At 37.6% G+C, this 17,507-nt stretch overlaps 1 protein-coding gene across 1 annotated transcript in view; it reads right to left on the minus strand.

Annotated features, from left to right (window-relative positions):
• LOC140171460 (uncharacterized) overlaps positions 1-17,507 on the minus strand; it is a 55,749-nt gene that overhangs the window by 21,613 nt on the left and 16,629 nt on the right. Inside the window, exons 5-11 of the mRNA XM_072194731.1 lie at positions 15,167-16,021; positions 12,593-12,745; positions 11,726-11,894; positions 8,586-9,001; positions 7,764-8,022; positions 5,881-6,039; positions 3,003-3,313 (exon numbers count right to left, since the gene is read on the minus strand). Coding sequence (XP_072050832.1) covers positions 3,003-3,313; positions 5,881-6,039; positions 7,764-8,022; positions 8,586-9,001; positions 11,726-11,894; positions 12,593-12,745; positions 15,167-16,021 — 2,322 coding nt within the window. The remainder of the gene's footprint in view (positions 1-3,002; positions 3,314-5,880; positions 6,040-7,763; positions 8,023-8,585; positions 9,002-11,725; positions 11,895-12,592; positions 12,746-15,166; positions 16,022-17,507) is intronic.

A 17,507-nucleotide genomic window follows, 5' to 3' on the forward strand; every position in this document is an offset into this window, starting at 1 on the left:
CAACTGGGCAAGTTTCAGGGTGTTAGCTAGCCACCTATCCACCTGTCATTTTGAATGGGTAATTTGCTCCTAAGATAGGTACAACTAATGCATGTAACTAAAAATTATGCTTGAATAAGTTCTATGAACTCAAAAACAAGATCAGACTAATAAATAAAGGCTATAGCAATAGCTATTTAAACTGACTAAACCCCCAGAAGGTCTGGTTTAAAGTTTTGGATAAAATTTTAGGTAGTTTTGGCAAAAATGAGGGGCACTTACTGGTCAAAGTTGAGCTAATACCCTGGCAAATATTACACAGAATTTTTTTATTTGACATGCCTGCCTGTTCCACTTAGTGAGAGGATGGTGGTTACAAGGTCAACTCTCCCTGAGTAGTGAACACCTTTTTTGCTAGAGTGGAATAGGTGGGCATATTGAATGAATAAGCCATCTTTTCTTTTTTAAATTTTTTTTTGCCTTGCAACTGTTACAGTAGGCACATCAATCTTTAAAAGTTAGAAGACAAGGTTGCTACGTAGGCACGTATAGTAGGTGATAAAAGTGGGTTTCCAAGTAAAGTGTTGGATGCGTGGCATCAGACCAATAGGCCTATAAAATAAATGCAGTATCAGACAAAAGTCTTTAAACATGACAAAAGTTTGAAGTATATCATCATCATGTGAGTGGCATTATACAAAGGGGTAGTCCAATTACTAGGCTGGCAACAAATTTCACATTGCAGTTTACTTCTTCTTTAATTTTGGCCCACTTAACACCAAATTCATCATAATTTAATATGCTGATACTAATATAACTGAACAAAACCTCAATAGTCACTTTCAACATGGTTTATATAAAGAGTTGTATCTTTGAAACCAGTTAATGCTGTTTTCAGCTTGGTTATTCCTTGATGAAAGGAGAAACTGCTTAAATACCTTATGTAAATATGGAAAATATCATGGAAAAATTTGGAGGAAGTGGACATGATCCACAGTTCTCTCTAATCAGATATAAGGGGTGTATCTGAACTTTTTGGTACTAGCCAGTAATGTAGCCAGGTAACCAATACAGGTTACAAGCACAACAGGAACTTTACCTATCAAACATAATGGAGTCTTATTGAAAAAGCTAGATTGCCAAGAGCCAGATGAGCTTGTAATTTTACCATTTTACCACCCCATCAACAAAATCTAGTTCCAGAAAATGCCTTATACCCCACATTAACTATTTAGAGGTTAATAACTGCGCATCGGTTATTTGGAGGGCATTGTGAAAATCTAAACATTTTGCCTTTGAACCGAGGAATATCCCGAGGGCATAGCCCCGAGGGATATTCCGAGGTCCAAAGCAAAATGTTTAGATTTTTCACAATGCCCGACATATTACCGATGCAAAGTTATTAACCTCATTCATAACCGTCACTGTAATCTCTTCACCTTACAAAATAACACAAAATTTTGCTCAAAAGTTTATAAAAATAGATGATTTTGACATCTTCCCTTTCCAAAAATTGATCAGGCTAAAACATGACAACCAATATTCATAACCTCATTAATATACGCGAAGCCTGTGATCCAATCAAAAGAAATTGATTGCCTGACCGCGCACTAATTGCGAGGTCATTAATAACTCACAATGACTCGGACGCAAGCAACAATGACTTCTGATGCTGCGGCATGCAGTATAAGCTACGCGTTATGGCAACGCACACGCCACGCGATGCCGCCGCGCTTCTGTGATTGGTAGCTTTGTTGTCGGCGCGAATGTTATATTCGCCTGGTTGATTTTTTTTTGTAGGGTAGGTTACAACAATGATTAAAACTGGTTATATTTAACAGCGTTTTATGGCATAAAATAACATAAAATGCCATTTTGATTTCTTTAAAATATTAAATACGACGGTAATGAGTGACAATAATAACTGCGCACCATCTATTTTGAGGTCATTGTGAACTTGTCGGGTTTTGTTTTGGGCCTCTGTATTTTTTCGGAGCTACCGCTCCCTCGGAAAAAATACCTCAGCCCAAAACAAAACCCTCCGATTTCACACAATGACCTCAAAATAGATGGTGCGCAGTTATTGTCTAAACAAAAGTGCGTATCACAGTCTGTTCAAATATGGTAGCGCCGCAATCCAAACACGGCAGCCAGCACGCGCAGAGTTTGTTCGACGACAACAACATGCAAATGCCGGTCAATTGTGTGCGACATTGGAACAATTACGCATTTTGCGGTCAATTGTGAGATATTAATGACCTCGATTTGCGTTCAAGGCGTTTTCACAAATAACTAAATGTAATTGGATCACACACATCGCGTTTATTAATGAGGTTATGAATTCTTGGTATACACCATATATGCAATAAACCAACCAGAATGGTATAACAATTGAAATGGCAGTCATGTTGGGGACAGAGGGACAGGTCTCTAGTTCGATTCCACAACCATTCATACCTAACATACCTGTTATATTGTATATTATCGTGCGTAATTGCCCCATGGCACCTTATGGAGGGCAGACTTCTATTTTTAAATACGACGTCACTCATGACAGAGTCATCCACATTTAAAAATGAGGATGACTCTGTCATGAGTGACGTCGTATTGTATACACTCTATACTAGCCAGTCAGGCAGGTAACTAAATACAGGTTACAAGCCCTTAATTAACTTACACATACTGACATACTGGAGTCTTATTGAAAAGGCTAGTTTGCTATAAATAGCCAGTCAGGCTTGTACGAGCATAATTTTACCATTTTACCACCCAATCAACAATTTGTTACCAGCCACCAAGCAGGTGTGTGTCTTGACTATTTTGTGGCACTAGCCAGTCTCACAAGTAAACTAGAGTCTATTGAACAAGTTATTGAACTTGCTACTTATGAGCCAGTCATGTAACTTGTTCATTTTACCAGCCCAAGAGAAAATCCGCCAGCATAAATATGGCTGTTGCAAGTGATATCGATAAAATACATCCTTGACTCTTAATATACTAGCCTTTATGGATGTATTCCTTACCTTTACAAATTCAAATGCGCCCCCATCCACAGCAGACTGGTAATTATACACATCATACACCGGATTACCATCACCTAATGAATTGAATGCGATTTGATTGTGATCCTGATTGATGCTACTAAATCTTTGCTGTCTAATGTAATCCCACAGGTCTCTGCCTGGTGATCGGGTCATTTCAACGCAGACATGGTTCTGTCCGGGACAGAGGATTTGTTGCATGGTTTGCAATCCATGACCGACTGCATAAACGGCATCAATGACATCCGCAATGTGTTTGTCAGTCAGATCATTCTGACTAACTGTGTTAGTCCCTGGTGAGAAGATAAACAATCAAATATATACGATTAAACATTAGACAAAAAATCGAAATGGTCAAGATGCAAGATGATTGAATGACTTATTGCAAGTTTCCGTAATAGAAATTTTAGTGAGTAAAAATGGCATATCAGGTCAAAACACTGTATTTCTGGAAGCCTTAACGTTAAAGATAATAATGAAAATGTTGTATTAAAATCTACAGAAAATGATAAGGAATTTGTTCTTCAAGTTACATACACCACCCTACACTTCTAAAAATCCAATTACCAAATAAAAAATAGAGCAGTTCTCAGCTTTTGTGGTTCTTGGTATTTGAGGTTCTCAGGTCATGTGGTTTGGTAGTAGAGGAACCTTGTGTGATCCAGGTTGTATGTTTTGATTGATTGGTTTAAGTCTTTCTTAAAAGTCTTTCTTAATGTATCTTGGTCGAAATGTGACATATTTTTGTTTAGAACCTTGTGTGATCCCAGTGTGGGTGTTTTTAATGTGGTATTTTATGTGTTTTAAATGTATGTGTTGCTTGTCTGTTTGTGCATTTGGATAACCAATGCAAGAAATATCATAAAGTATGATTTTGAGATGATACTAATGGTGAAGAGGGTTTGTTTGCTTCTATATCATTGATTTTAAATCTTAACATATTTTAGTGGGCTGTAATTTTTAGAATGCTCTTGTTCGCAGCTTGGCTTCTTTGTTGAAAGTTTGTTTAAATTATGTTTAATTTAAGATTTTAAGGGTGGACTACACCCCTGGCCAATTTTGTGCCCATTTTGCATTTTTCTCAAAAATTATAGCACATTGGTGATAAGTAAGATATGTATATTATAGGGGCAAGGACTACAACTACTGTACTGAAAATTCAGCAACTCATAGCAAGTAGTTATTGATCTATTGATCAAATATTGGTTTTCCCTCATTTTTGACTGTAACTCAACAACTGTTGGCTGTGCTGAAATAAAATTTCCAGTGCAGTAGTTGTAGTCCTTGCCCCTATAATATACATATCTTACTTGTCCCCAATGCGCTATAATTTTTGAGAAAAATGCAAAAATAGGCCCAAAATTGGGCAGGGGTGTAGTACCCCCTTAAGGGCAGAGTAATGGGAGAGAACATGGACCTTTTCGAGCTTCATTATTTCTGAATTGTATGTCCAAAGTATATAAAACTATACATTTTTGGAAAGGAAATGAGTCAAGGAATCCCATGGTGACGTCAGATTTGTTCAAAAATCTCAAGTTTTTGAAAAAATCACAAAATTCACTTTTTACCCCAATTTTTTGTGACAACTTAGAAAAAAATCCGTCGGAGTAAAAAAAATCAGTTAGCTTTTTATGAAGAAGAGACATGAACTTAGGGAAGGTTTTTTATTTTTTGAAATTCGCCTCTTATTTCAAATATTGAAAAAACCTGTGAAAAAGCCATTTTGTCACTCTATTAAGCTAAAAATTGCACATAATGGTGTAGATTTTTGTTTAAAACAAATATTTTGAAAAAATGAAAAAACCTTCCCTAGACTTTGATGTACTCTAAAGGATAGTGCAAAAAGTTTACCCTTTGCTTGCATATTTTTCGAGTTATCTTGTCACAAAAATCGCGCAATATTATCAAAAGTGAACTCTGAGAAATCGACGTTTTAGTAAAAAAATGTCAAAATTATGCACAAAACGCCCTTAAATTTTAAAACGGTAAGACTTTCACACTTGTAAAAGCTGTATCTGGTGCATGGTCTAAATATGCATCTTTTGCACCAATGAATCTATAATCTCTGCTTTCAGTGCGCCAAAAGTTCAAAATAATTAAAAATCTAAGTGGCATTTTGACTGCAAATTTTTGTTTTGTTTACACCACATTTGCTGGCGTTAACAACATACCGAATGCGCCTTGACTGCGTTGGACATACGCAAGAGAGTTGCGCCAAGATCACGCCGACGCGAATCGCGCAGTAATCACAATATTTCGCAGATTCAAGCGCATTTCTGACTCATTATTTCCCGCCAATTTACTAAGCTGTCTTGAGCCATGTGACTTTTTAGAGTTGAAAAGAGTGAAATAAATCAAGCATTTTTTTTTTTTAAATAAATCAAGCAAAAATACGAATAAATATTAGCAAGTAGTATTTTATCAGTTTCAAGTGAAAGAATACATCTTAGTGTTGATAAATATCAAAAAATCTCAAATTCGGTCGTGGACGAATGTGTCTTCCATTACTCTGGCCTTAAGACATGTTCTACTGAGTAGTTTACCCTTCAGATGTAGTACAATGCAACATCTCTAGGATAAAAAACCATATGGAACACTTCACTCGTTTGAGCACATAGCAAGCAATCTGTTGTAGAATTTAAATCTCATTTGAATATCATGAATATGTATTGTAAGATGTATGATGTATCCAACTGTTTTCAGTAATATTGGTAGAACCTATCACAAGGAAATGCAGATGTCCAGAAAACTACAAATTTAGTCTATAAAAGTCTGCATCGGTCTAGAAATTATTGGAATTTGGTTTAAGTTAACAAACAAACAAATACACAAACAAATATGAAAATAAAATGTTTCTTACCACTGCATGGCGTGCCATCTCCATCCAGACTGCATTGAAACTTGTTCTGCCAATACTCCTTGAACCAAGGATTCCTGATGTTGGAATCTGGTCTCAGGTTGACAAAATAATTCTTGAATTCACCAAACATACGAAGTGGAGTTGTTACAACTGTCAAGCCTGAAACATTATCAGACATTAAGCTTAGTTATATCCACACATCAAGATCATCATAATGCGTATTACTTAGGCAATAGAAACAAATTAGTTTGATATTTCGATCGACCATCGATGCTTGGTTGATCCTTATTATTTATAAAATCAATGAATTGACTATTGTTAATTGGGATAATATGTGACACGATCAAGGGAAATGAGTCGGATGTCGCTAATATTGATTTTGAGATATTGGCAAAGAAAGTGTTACAATTCTTTTGTTTTATATTGTTTTCAGCGATTGATAAATTGACGTAACTTCACAAAGAAAAGTCATATCAACATAGGGTTTTCAGTTTCTGAAAGCTCTAAATGTCCTCTTTAGAAACATGTGTAAAATTAATTTTCGACCAGGGCCGACATGTGACTCATTCCCCTTTATCATGTCACATATATGAATCTTTGCCTATATTGATATTTTCCAATATAAATTCAGCATTATATTCTGATGAATTAGTTGTCAGTTCATTAATAACAAGCATCAAAGCAGCATCTGTGATCGATCCAAAGATCAAATGCACGCACACCAACAATTCACCCGGGGTGATTCAAAGAGTTTGGATTAGGTGGTCTATTTGGGCGTATTTACGATCAACACTGGCGTATAGGATTAATCCTTCCCTTGTAAACTTGAAACGTATGCTTCGCCGTGCAGTTGAATGTAAGACAGCAAGGGAAAAGCGCCACCATAACTGAGGGGTTTAGTCTAAATAACAAGTCAGCTGCTAATATCAGCATCAAACTCTATGGGCACTAAACACGAACAATGTGCCAAATTCAGGCTTCTTAAGGGGTGGGGTATGAACGTTTGGACAGTATTTATTGTGGGACATCAGAGCACATCAGACATATCGAATTGCATTCTGAATACTGAAGAATGTCCTTCTGATATCAAATAATTTTGATTTTTTGAAATTTGCAATGTAATACACATTTTATGGCAAATGATTGAAAATTGATATTTTTGATATTTAACAGTACTGAAGTAAACTTTATAAATCTGATGATTTATACTTAAAGTGTATGTATGTGGGATGAAAAGCCGACAATCAATTGAAAATTTTGACCTTTCGTATTGAAGATATGGATTTTTTTTCCCAAAACACCAACAAAAATTAGGTCTTTGGGGGGAAAAATCCATATCTTCAATATGAAAGGTCAAAATTTTTAATTGATCGTCAGCTTTTCCTCCCAGCTACATACACTTTAAGAATATGTCATTAGATTTATAAAATCTACTTCGAGGATTGTTATATATCAAAAATGTGAAAAATATCAAATTTTAATATTTATCGTGAATTTCAAAAATGAAAATTATTTGATATCAGAAAGACATTCTTCGTATTCAGAATGCAATTCGATATGTCTGATGTGCTCTCATGTCCCACAAAAAATACTGTCGAAACGCTCAAAACTCTCATTCCAGATCCCTTAATTAGGGTTAAAAGCACCTGTTTCTGTGTGTTTACTTGGAAATAATTGCATCAATTATTTGAATAGGGTTAGGGAAAAGACAACTACTTGTTTAGGGTTGCAAATCGTGCTACTTATACTTGTTCAGGGGTGCAAATTTCCATCTCTGAAATACTTGTTTAGGGTGGTTTTGTGAGTGGACACCATGGATGCACCTGACCCCCACCCCCACTTGCCACTATAGCCCACTGGGACATCTGAAAGTGGTACCTTACCTTTGACCAAATTTGGAAATTCAGTAAGTAAAGCTTGATGTTCCATGAATGGCCAACGATCACTGGTCACAATGAAGTACTGTCCAACTTTCCTGCGATTTGTCAACTGCCTAAACAAATTCCTGATGTCCTGTGGTTCCAGGAAGAGGACCAGGACTCTTGCATCGGCTCGCTGATCTAATTTGTTGAAGAGTTTGTCCCACTCACTCAGTGAGTTATCGGCTGGAACGGTTTCTTTGTTGGTGGTACAGATATCACGCTGAAAGTATTTCAAAAGAAGGACTTTGAAGACAGACTCACTCATGTTAAGCTTTTCATACATTTTACATGAGAGTACAGCTGCAAAATATACAATATACGCCATTTTCAAAAACTTTTTGTGTTAAAGCCACCATCATCTGCAAAATAGCTACAATGCCTTCACCTCGATATGAATCACAGGGCTGATTTCACTTGGAGAAAAAAAATAATTATTTAAAAAAATGAGAAAATTAAAAAAAATATTAAAATTAAAAAATAAAATTAGTAAGAGAGAGAGAGAGGCCCCTGTGGTAGTGACAACTTCAACAGGTGAATAACCAGTGGCGGCGCCACAGGGGGGGGGGCAAATGCCCCCCAGTCAGAACTCTTGCCCCCCCTGTTGCCCCCCAGAAAAAACCCAAAATTACGAAAATTTCCACTTTTAACGGTAACTTTGTTGATTTTCCCCCCTGAAATTCACTTTGCCCCTAATGCCCCCACAAAAAATTTCCTGGCGCCGCCACTGTGAGTAACATTAACTTTAAGTCCAATTAATACACAAATTTTCTTTAAAACACTTACTGACATTCCAACACTTTCAATTGTATTGGCTCCATAAAGTCCAAAGTTAGAATCTGATTTTAACACATGCATATATCGCCATCCTTGTCGGAACATCATCTCCACCATTGCTGAGGCTTGAGACTGAGAGGGCGGTATAACACGCGCAAAGTTTGGATATGTGTATAGATTACTAAGAGCTCCTGAATCAGCCGAAAAGCCCATGATGGGAAGTTCATATACGTTTGTTATCTGGCTGACAATCTCGCTTTCATCATCCGTTTCCGGCCCAATGACGGCATAGATGTGTTCAGATAAACCATTTTGACCACGCCGTTCACCTGATCCACTCTTGCCAAAGTCAGCGCTGGCTGAGAACTGCAGTGCCAAGTGTCCTGCCTTGGTTGGTATGCCACAGGTATCAAATCCATCAATACCTGAAGATGTAAGACAACAAAGAGAGTAAAAGAAGTAATCAGTGGCGGTGCCCGAAAAAAAAAAAAAATTTCGGGGGTGGGGCATTGAGGGGCAAAGTGAATGGCAAAATCATCGTAAAAAGGGGAATTTGTTGTATTTTATGGTTTTTACTGGGGGGGGCAACACGTACAGGGGGGGTAAGAGGTCTGACTTGGGGGGCATTTTCCCCCATGCCCCCCTCCCCGTGGCGCCGCCACTGGAAGTATCAGTATCCATACACTGATTTAAACTTGGTGGTTTAGATCACTTACCGTAAAAACTTGATAGTTAGCATATGTGCTTACTATCGAGCGCTTTTAAAACATGCAAACATGAAGAGAACCATCCACAAAAGTGTAAAGTGTTTTGAACAAATCATCAATACACATAGTTATATACAAACAAGTAAACCTGCAAATGTGTGTCTCAACCCCATTAGCTCAGTTGGTAAAGCGCCAAAGCGCTCGATAGCACATATGCTAACTATAGAGTTTTTACAGTATTATGCTGCTCAGAAATTATAGTGTACCTCTACCATGCCTGGCAATTTTAGATTTTAAAGGCCCATTCTGTTAGTTACTGTAATCTTTTTTTATTGAGGCTAACACCTTCAGTGACCAGCCGTCAATATAAAACAAAATATTCATAGTATAATACAGTATAATAGTACACAAAAGTGATACAATATAAAATAATTGTTTTTTTAAATACAATGACAGTTAGGAATTCATAAACATCTATACTTTAACATGAAATACATGTATGGACATTTAAAAATGTTCACAGCTAGTATGGAGAGTACCTGCGCAGCCCTCAAATTAAGGATCTGAAGGGGCACGGCAACTTTTTTAGGGCAAGTTGAAAATTGCTTTGGATTTTCACTGAAAAGGCAAGGCAGCATGGCAGTTTGTAATATTCAAGAGGGCATCATGGCAACTGTTGAAAATTTGAGAAGGGCACCAAGGCAATTTCTCAAAAGTGAAGAAAACACACACAAACATAGATAGATGATTTTATAATGAAGGGGCAGGGCTGGGGCACCGATGGCAACTTCATTAGAGGGCACGGCAAGTGACTGCCTTGGGTAAAGGACATATTTTGAGGGCATTACGGCAGTGGGGATGGGCACCCACGGCAAAATGCCATGGCTGCTGTGGGTTAATTCGAGGGCTGCACCTGCGAAAGCAAGACCTTGTTTGTCCCTTGCAACAGTTCGGGTATAATTGGCTCATGTTTGCTGTTTTGATACAAATTCTTTTTACATTTTCCTTATTATTTTTATCCCTTTCTTCCTCTTCCTTTCTCTTCACCCCCCCCCCTCCACATTTTTTCAGAGTTCGACAATTTTGGGGGTTATATCGAGCACCCTCAAACCCTCCCTGTATGGGCCTGATATTTACATAGTGTATCAAGTTCAGTATTTCTATTGTCATAGTAATGAATCGCACACATAAAGTTAATCATGCAGAGCATACATACTTCTTAGTCAGTGGGAGTGGTCTAGTTCGTAATCTAATTGGACAATCGTATGATTTCGGGTGCTGTCTATCAGGCCGTAGATGACCCCACATCATCATGAGTGTTGATAACGTGTAACACGCTTGTATAGAGATGCGTGTATGTATCGCGTTGTATGCGTAGACAAGTGCAGAATACGCGCTAGCAGTACGCGCAACATAATACGTGAAGTTGTAAACAAGTTTCGTTTATTTTATAAAAAAGGTTTTTATGACATGGTAACTTAGTTTTTGCTTTAAAAAATAGTTAACATATTAAAACAATATATAGGCCTAACTGACTAAGAATGAGAACAAACGATAGGAATTGTTGTTTTTACTATCCTCTACCTATGATAGATGACAGGCAGGTCCAATATTTTTTATTGTAGCTGGCATCCCCTACTCAAAATATTGGACCTGCATGTCGTCTATCACACGGTAGAGGAGAGTAAAACAAAAACTCCTGTCGTTTAGTCTCTAATTACAGGGGCAGTTTGTCAGCACACTAACAGCACTACTGCAAAAAAGCACTGACAGCCCTGCCAAATTCAAAGTTAATCAAAGTACATTTATTTATATACTTCATTAATATATCCTTGTTCATTGATTGGTTAAAAGTGGATCACATGACCAAAAATAGTTCTACCATCAGGACTCCTATCCGTAAATAGTACCTCTAATCCGTAAATAGTATTTTAAATGTCCCGGATGAGCCGTAAATAGTACCTCCAAGCCGTAAATAGTACTTTTGACCATGCCTTCCGCGTGCGCGCATTCGATGCGACGGAACCGTTCACGCACGCAAAACTGCCATAGCGTGATTCGCGCTGCTGTAATTGGTTAGCCCGATTTTAGACTATACGATTTTTTTGAAGGGCAAAATATAGGTTGTGCTTAAATTGGTCGTGCTGTTCATTCAGGATAGTCAGGATAGAAGCTGGAGAGTCGATCAAAACATCAAATAATTTACTTTTAACCAATCAATGAACAAAGAACATATTAATGAAGTGTATAAAACAAATATATACTGCCTTTATTCGAAGTTCTGGTTAAAACTACAGTCCCTTGTTGAGATCAATACTATTTTCCTGAGGGGCGCAGCCCCGAAGGAAAATAGTATTGATCTCAACAAGGGACTGATCTCACCTCAGGCCCATAGTTTTAACCAGAACCTCTCATGGCAGTATATATTTGTATAATATTTACCAACAGTAATTCCAGGAAGGATGCTATTATCCTGGTTGAGTTTATCCAGAGCAAACAACATGGCTTCCAATCGTTGGATACCATCGTCGTTGATCTCACCACACTGATCCTCATTGGGACGATGGATTGAAAACATGCCACCTAGAATGATGTCTCCATTGCGATAAACCTGTGTGACAGCAAAAAAAATAAAATGTGGTCATGGTGAATTACATGTTGAATTTTCAGGAATTATATTGTCAAAACAGTGCCATAAACAGGGAACGAGGAAAATGCGCCCCCACCCCCTCCTGGCTATTGATTTTTTTACATTTTAGGCCTTCTTTCAGGCCATATTCATCATTTCCCACTGAATAAAGTCATCTATCCCCTTACCTTTGTACCCATGCATTATTTTATACAATTTTACTCCCAACAAGTGATATGCATTTATAAATATAACCCAGCAACAAAATGTTTTCTGTAAAACGTTTTGTGTTTGCTGGGTGGGCCATTTGATCCAATGATAATACAAGTAATCTTCTGTTCTTCCTTGAAGTCCATCATAGTACTTACCCAGAGAAGATTTCTTACCCTTCCCACAATCCTTTAAATCATGATTTGTCACCTCATTTCATCAAATGACACTCCCATTATATTTTTACAGATTAACTTTCTTTTCCTTTTGAGAATAGACTTGCTAAAATGGGTCGGTAGTCAAGAAAAAAACACAATTTGCAAGATCTGAATGTGCATTGTTAAAAGGTACATTTTGTCACGATCGCCCCCGGGTATCGACCCTATTGCACTAGATAGCAAATCAGTACAGGAAATTAAAATGGGAGAAATGCATTATGGGCAGTGCAAGATACCTTCTCTGGTACTTACCCTTGTAACATTGGCTACCAGTAAACAGCTTTCATCATAGCAATCACTGCCACACACAGAGCTTACAGGTCCTTCTCTGTTATCATTAGACCACAGTTCTACATCAGATGGATTCAAGGTTAGGCCCACAGAACCTTCCTCCCAACTGCCAACCTATTCAAATTGAAAAAAAAGGAAAAGTGATCAAACAGTAACATAAAATATTGTACACAATTGAATACCTGAGTGGAAGAAGGGCCCAACTCCAATTTTGTACAAAAATGAGTTGGACCATAGAATTTAAAATCTATGGTTAGACCCAGCATTTTATTGCCTGCAGAATGTTCTTCCTTGTGTGTAAAAGATGAGCCAAAATCCACTCTCTAAATAGTCTTCCACGTACACTTAATCATGGTCTTCATGGAAGAAAGGTCTAACTGCATGGAGTTGGGCTCTTCTTCCACAAATATTGGGTTAAAGAGGCATTTTGTTCATCTGTGATATCTGCTTTTCACTACAATAAACTTTCTTGCTATAAACACATTACATGCTTCTACTTGTGCAATTAATGGATAATTATCAAATTTCTGTAGCTATATATAGCACATCTGCTTACGGAACTGGCACTTGCAATATATTAGTGGAAGAAGGGCCAAACTCCAGCTCGTATTGAGACCTGTACCGTTGCCATGGAAACATTATATATAATTTTGAATGCATGTAATATTTTATGTTCATGTATTAAAGGTCCCATGAAGATGAAAACATTCTGTCTATAAAACTTTTCCAAATATTAAGTTTTTTCTTAATATCTCAAAAACAGTTTTGATGGAGTTGGGCCCTTCTTCCACTCAGGTATTCAATTGTATCAATTGATTATGAGCATTTAGGTTGATCAATGAAGTGGTGACTAATCATTCAATGGATCAAGCAATGAATCAAACAAGATATTAGTTTTCTGCAATCAATACAATCAATTAATTTACCAATCAATCAAATGATCAATCAAATATCAATCAATTAAATTATTTTTGGCAATCAATCAATCAGTCAATTAAATTTGATTGGAACAATAATTGTTAGGTTTTTTAATATTTTTAAATTTAAACTACCTACTTGGATCAATTCATGATGATGTTGGCTCAAGATTTATATTTTGGTTGATAAGTTTATATAAATTTGTTGCATGAACATTAAATAGCAACAGAGAGGATACATAAATACATGCACATTTGGCCTAAAAAATTGTTTGATTGGTGTAACCTGCCAACCCTAAAAGTAGGCCCAACCCTAGACTTTTTTTCTTATTTTCTTGCAAAAACAAAAATTAAAAAAAAAAGAAAAAAAAAAGTTCCAAGGCCTTTATCACACGCAATTTACAAATTAATCTGTGTGTGTAAAAAAAAAAATAATAATAAAAAATGTTTTTTAATTTGCTGACAGACCTACCCCATTTTTTTTAATGTTATGCCAATCAAACAATTGTTTAGGCTTTATACATATGAAAGGATAGTGCATCACCCACCCTTCATTTCTATATAAATGACACACAGTGTCATCGCCCCGATATCTTCGTGGCAGAAATCGCCATGGTAGGTTGAATCCACAGCCACGCATGGCCATTTTGTTCCGACCAATTGAGACGCATAATGAGCCGAGGGACATCCCGACTAAGGCCATTGACAATAGCCCGGTAATTGACTTCTCTAGTGTGTAAGTGAGCTTGTATACGCCATGTGAGTGAGTGCTCACACTAAGCTGTGTGTGACCTCTGTGTGTGAGTGAACATAAATACGCCATGTGAGTGAGTGCTCACATCAGAAAATCAGAATATTTTTGTCAGTTTTTGACGCAACACGCACGCTTCTTTCTCAACACGCAAGCTAACGACTAGGTATCCAAAGATTTATCGTCTGAATATCAATCGTGCATAGCACATTCACGTGTATCAATCCCGGGTATTCATTTCAGTGTCTCTGGCTGATGTACAATGTAATTATTAACCGGGCGATGTCGGTGTGTGACACAATCCTACCTACAATCAAGTGCAAAATTCCCTAGAACTTGGTCATATTTCATTGACTTGGTCATATTTCAAACCCCCTCCAGGCCCCACCAACCAATGGAGCAAACATGCTAGGCATGAGGCATGTGGTATATAACAATGAATGAAGGGAGCAGGGAGGGTCATTGAACTGTGCAAGTGTCCCAGCAATTTTGCATTTGATTGCAGTCATATTAAGGTGGTACTACACCCCCTGATAAATTTTGTGACTAATTTTGCATTTTTCTCAAGAAATAACTATACACTGGTAACAAAAGTTATGTATATTTAAAGGAATCCAATTCCTTTGTTACCAGTGAGTTATTATTTTTTGAGAAAAATGCAAAAATAGTCACAAATTTATCAAGGGGTGTATTACCACCTTAAAGGCCCGTTCAGTGATTTGATCATCCAGACAATCGTGAAAATCATCAGATTTTAGTACCATTGTCATAGATGTGCTAAGCCTACGAGTGGTTCAGCCAAATGCTGTGTATTGAAAGACAAAATTAGGCATTTATATGAAATCTGCATTTACATTGTGTACTTACTGTTTCCATAGTGTAGAAGCCACTTAATGCTCCCAATTTGTAATTCTGTATGGCAAATTTCACAGCAGATGGATCACCATTTTGTTTGTACGCAGCTCCTTTGATATACCCCAGCAATTCATTAGGCATCATACTTTTGAATTCTTGACACAGCCCAGAGGTTCCACTCCCACACTTCGCTTGCTGAGCAGTGTTGAGGCCAGTCAAGAAGTTGTTTATTGCATTTTGCACAAATTCAGTATGGGGATACAGCTTTGTATTAGCCTGGTGTTGGGCCTCTTGAGCGCTTGAACAAGGTATTTGATACTTTGTACCGCCGTCCAAATTACATTGGTAAGCTTCCTGCCAAAACTCTTTAAACCAAGGATTTTCACACGGATTGACTGAGGTTGGGGTCTGAGTTTTAAAATAATTCAAGAAACTGTGTCCGGGTGCTTTCACAAGATCATCTGGTATAACACCGAGAATCCCACGAGTGGTTGTTACTGAGAGATCATCAAGATACGACGTGTCGGATATCGCATGCTGTCCAAGTATCCACTGAATCTGTTCCAATCTTGGATTGATCGTCTGTCCATTATTGCTTGCAAAGAGAAGCAATTGTTGGGCTTGACTTGTGCTGGCAAATACCACAACCACACTAGGTGTGCCTGGAGACACGATGAGGGAGAGTAAGGTGTTACCGATATCAAAATTGGTATCATCTGCGGTGATGGATACAGTTTTGCTGATGCAGATGTTGGAGCGAGCTGCTGCTGTCTTGAAGCTTTCCATGGAAGAGACATGGTCCCGTGCCGTGGAGTGGATTACTGACACATAGGTCCAGCCCATTCTAATAAGTAGATCTGTAATTGCCTGCAATTAAAGAATGAAATATGTTAGGATACAGTGGCGTACCGTGGCAATTTTGCCGCCCCTTCCTCAACAGCCCGAAAAGGTTGCCCCAATTTTTTTACGGTCTTTTGAAAAAGTGAAGAGCAAAAAAAAAAGGGATTACAACTAAAAGCAAAACATTTTGATGTATAGTACAATGTTTTCACATTTTCCCCTTTTTCTTTACCAATTCTTTTTGCCGCCCTTCTTCTTCCGCCACCCCTCTTTTGCCGCCTTCTTCTTTCCGCCGCTCCTTCGATTTGGCGCCCCTGCTTTGACCCCAGGGCTGGCGCCCAAAGACCCCCAAAATACGCGCATGGGATACCGAAAAAACCTGTTCTGCAGCTGATTTTACATGCATGCAGCATTTTTTTTTTACCCTAACCCACCTGAGTACTACAAAATACTACTTGATAAATGCGCTGTTCGTGCGTGCATTTCACGTGGTGTGATGACGCAATCGCCCTAAGTGATATATAGGCTCGGTTTAGCTGGCCAGCGAAGCCCAAGACCCGTGGCAAAGTGTCGCCGATCCGTGCTTGGCATGCGAGGGTCTCGGGTTGAATCCCACCTAGAGCAAACAACTTCTTTCTTTCTTTTCTCTCTTTATTCCTTCCTTCTTTCCCTTTCCGTCGCCAAAAGCCCCTGGCGGGTTAGGATTAATCTTAAAAAGGGAAAGTCTGGGTCCATCAGGCCCGTGAACAGGGTTTGTTTGGGGTTTTTTGTCGCCTTATTGCTATTTATGACAAGAAAACTTACAAAATTTGCATGTTACCACACTGTTACACTTTAAATTTCCTATGAAAGACATAGCTAGGATTTGTCAGGTCAGGTGCCCATCATTTTAACCAAAACTCCCAGTCCAAAATTTGACTCTGAAAACATAAACCAGACCGCTACCAGGTCTTCAGTCATTCAAATAGCTATTAGTTTGGTCTTGTTTTGAGTTCACAGAACTTATTTAAGGGATCTAGAATGAGCGTTTATTGCGTTTCGACAGTATATTTTGTGGGACATGAGAGCACCTCAGACCTATCGAATTGCATTCTGAATCTGAAGCATGTCTTTCTGATATCAAATAATTTTCATTTTTGAAAATCACAATATAATACAAATTTTATGACAAATTATAAAAATTTGATATTTTTCAAATTTTTGATATATAACAGTCCTCGAAGTAAATTATATAAATCTAATGATATATTCTTAAAGTGTATGTAGCTGGGAGGAAAAGCCGACGGTCAATTGAAAATTTTGACCTTTGATATTGAAGATATGGATTTTTTCCCAAAAAGACCTATTTTCTTTTTTTGGTGTTTTGGGGAAAAAATCCATATCTTCAATACGAAAGGTCCAAATTTTCAATTGATCGTCAGCTTTTCATCCCACCTACATACACTTTAAGTATAAATCATCAGATTTATAAAGTTTACTTTGAGTACTGTTAAATATCAAAAATATCAATTTT

Source organism: Amphiura filiformis, chromosome 15, assembly GCF_039555335.1.
Source record: "Amphiura filiformis chromosome 15, Afil_fr2py, whole genome shotgun sequence".
NCBI classification, from domain to species: Eukaryota; Metazoa; Echinodermata; class Ophiuroidea; order Amphilepidida; family Amphiuridae; genus Amphiura; species Amphiura filiformis.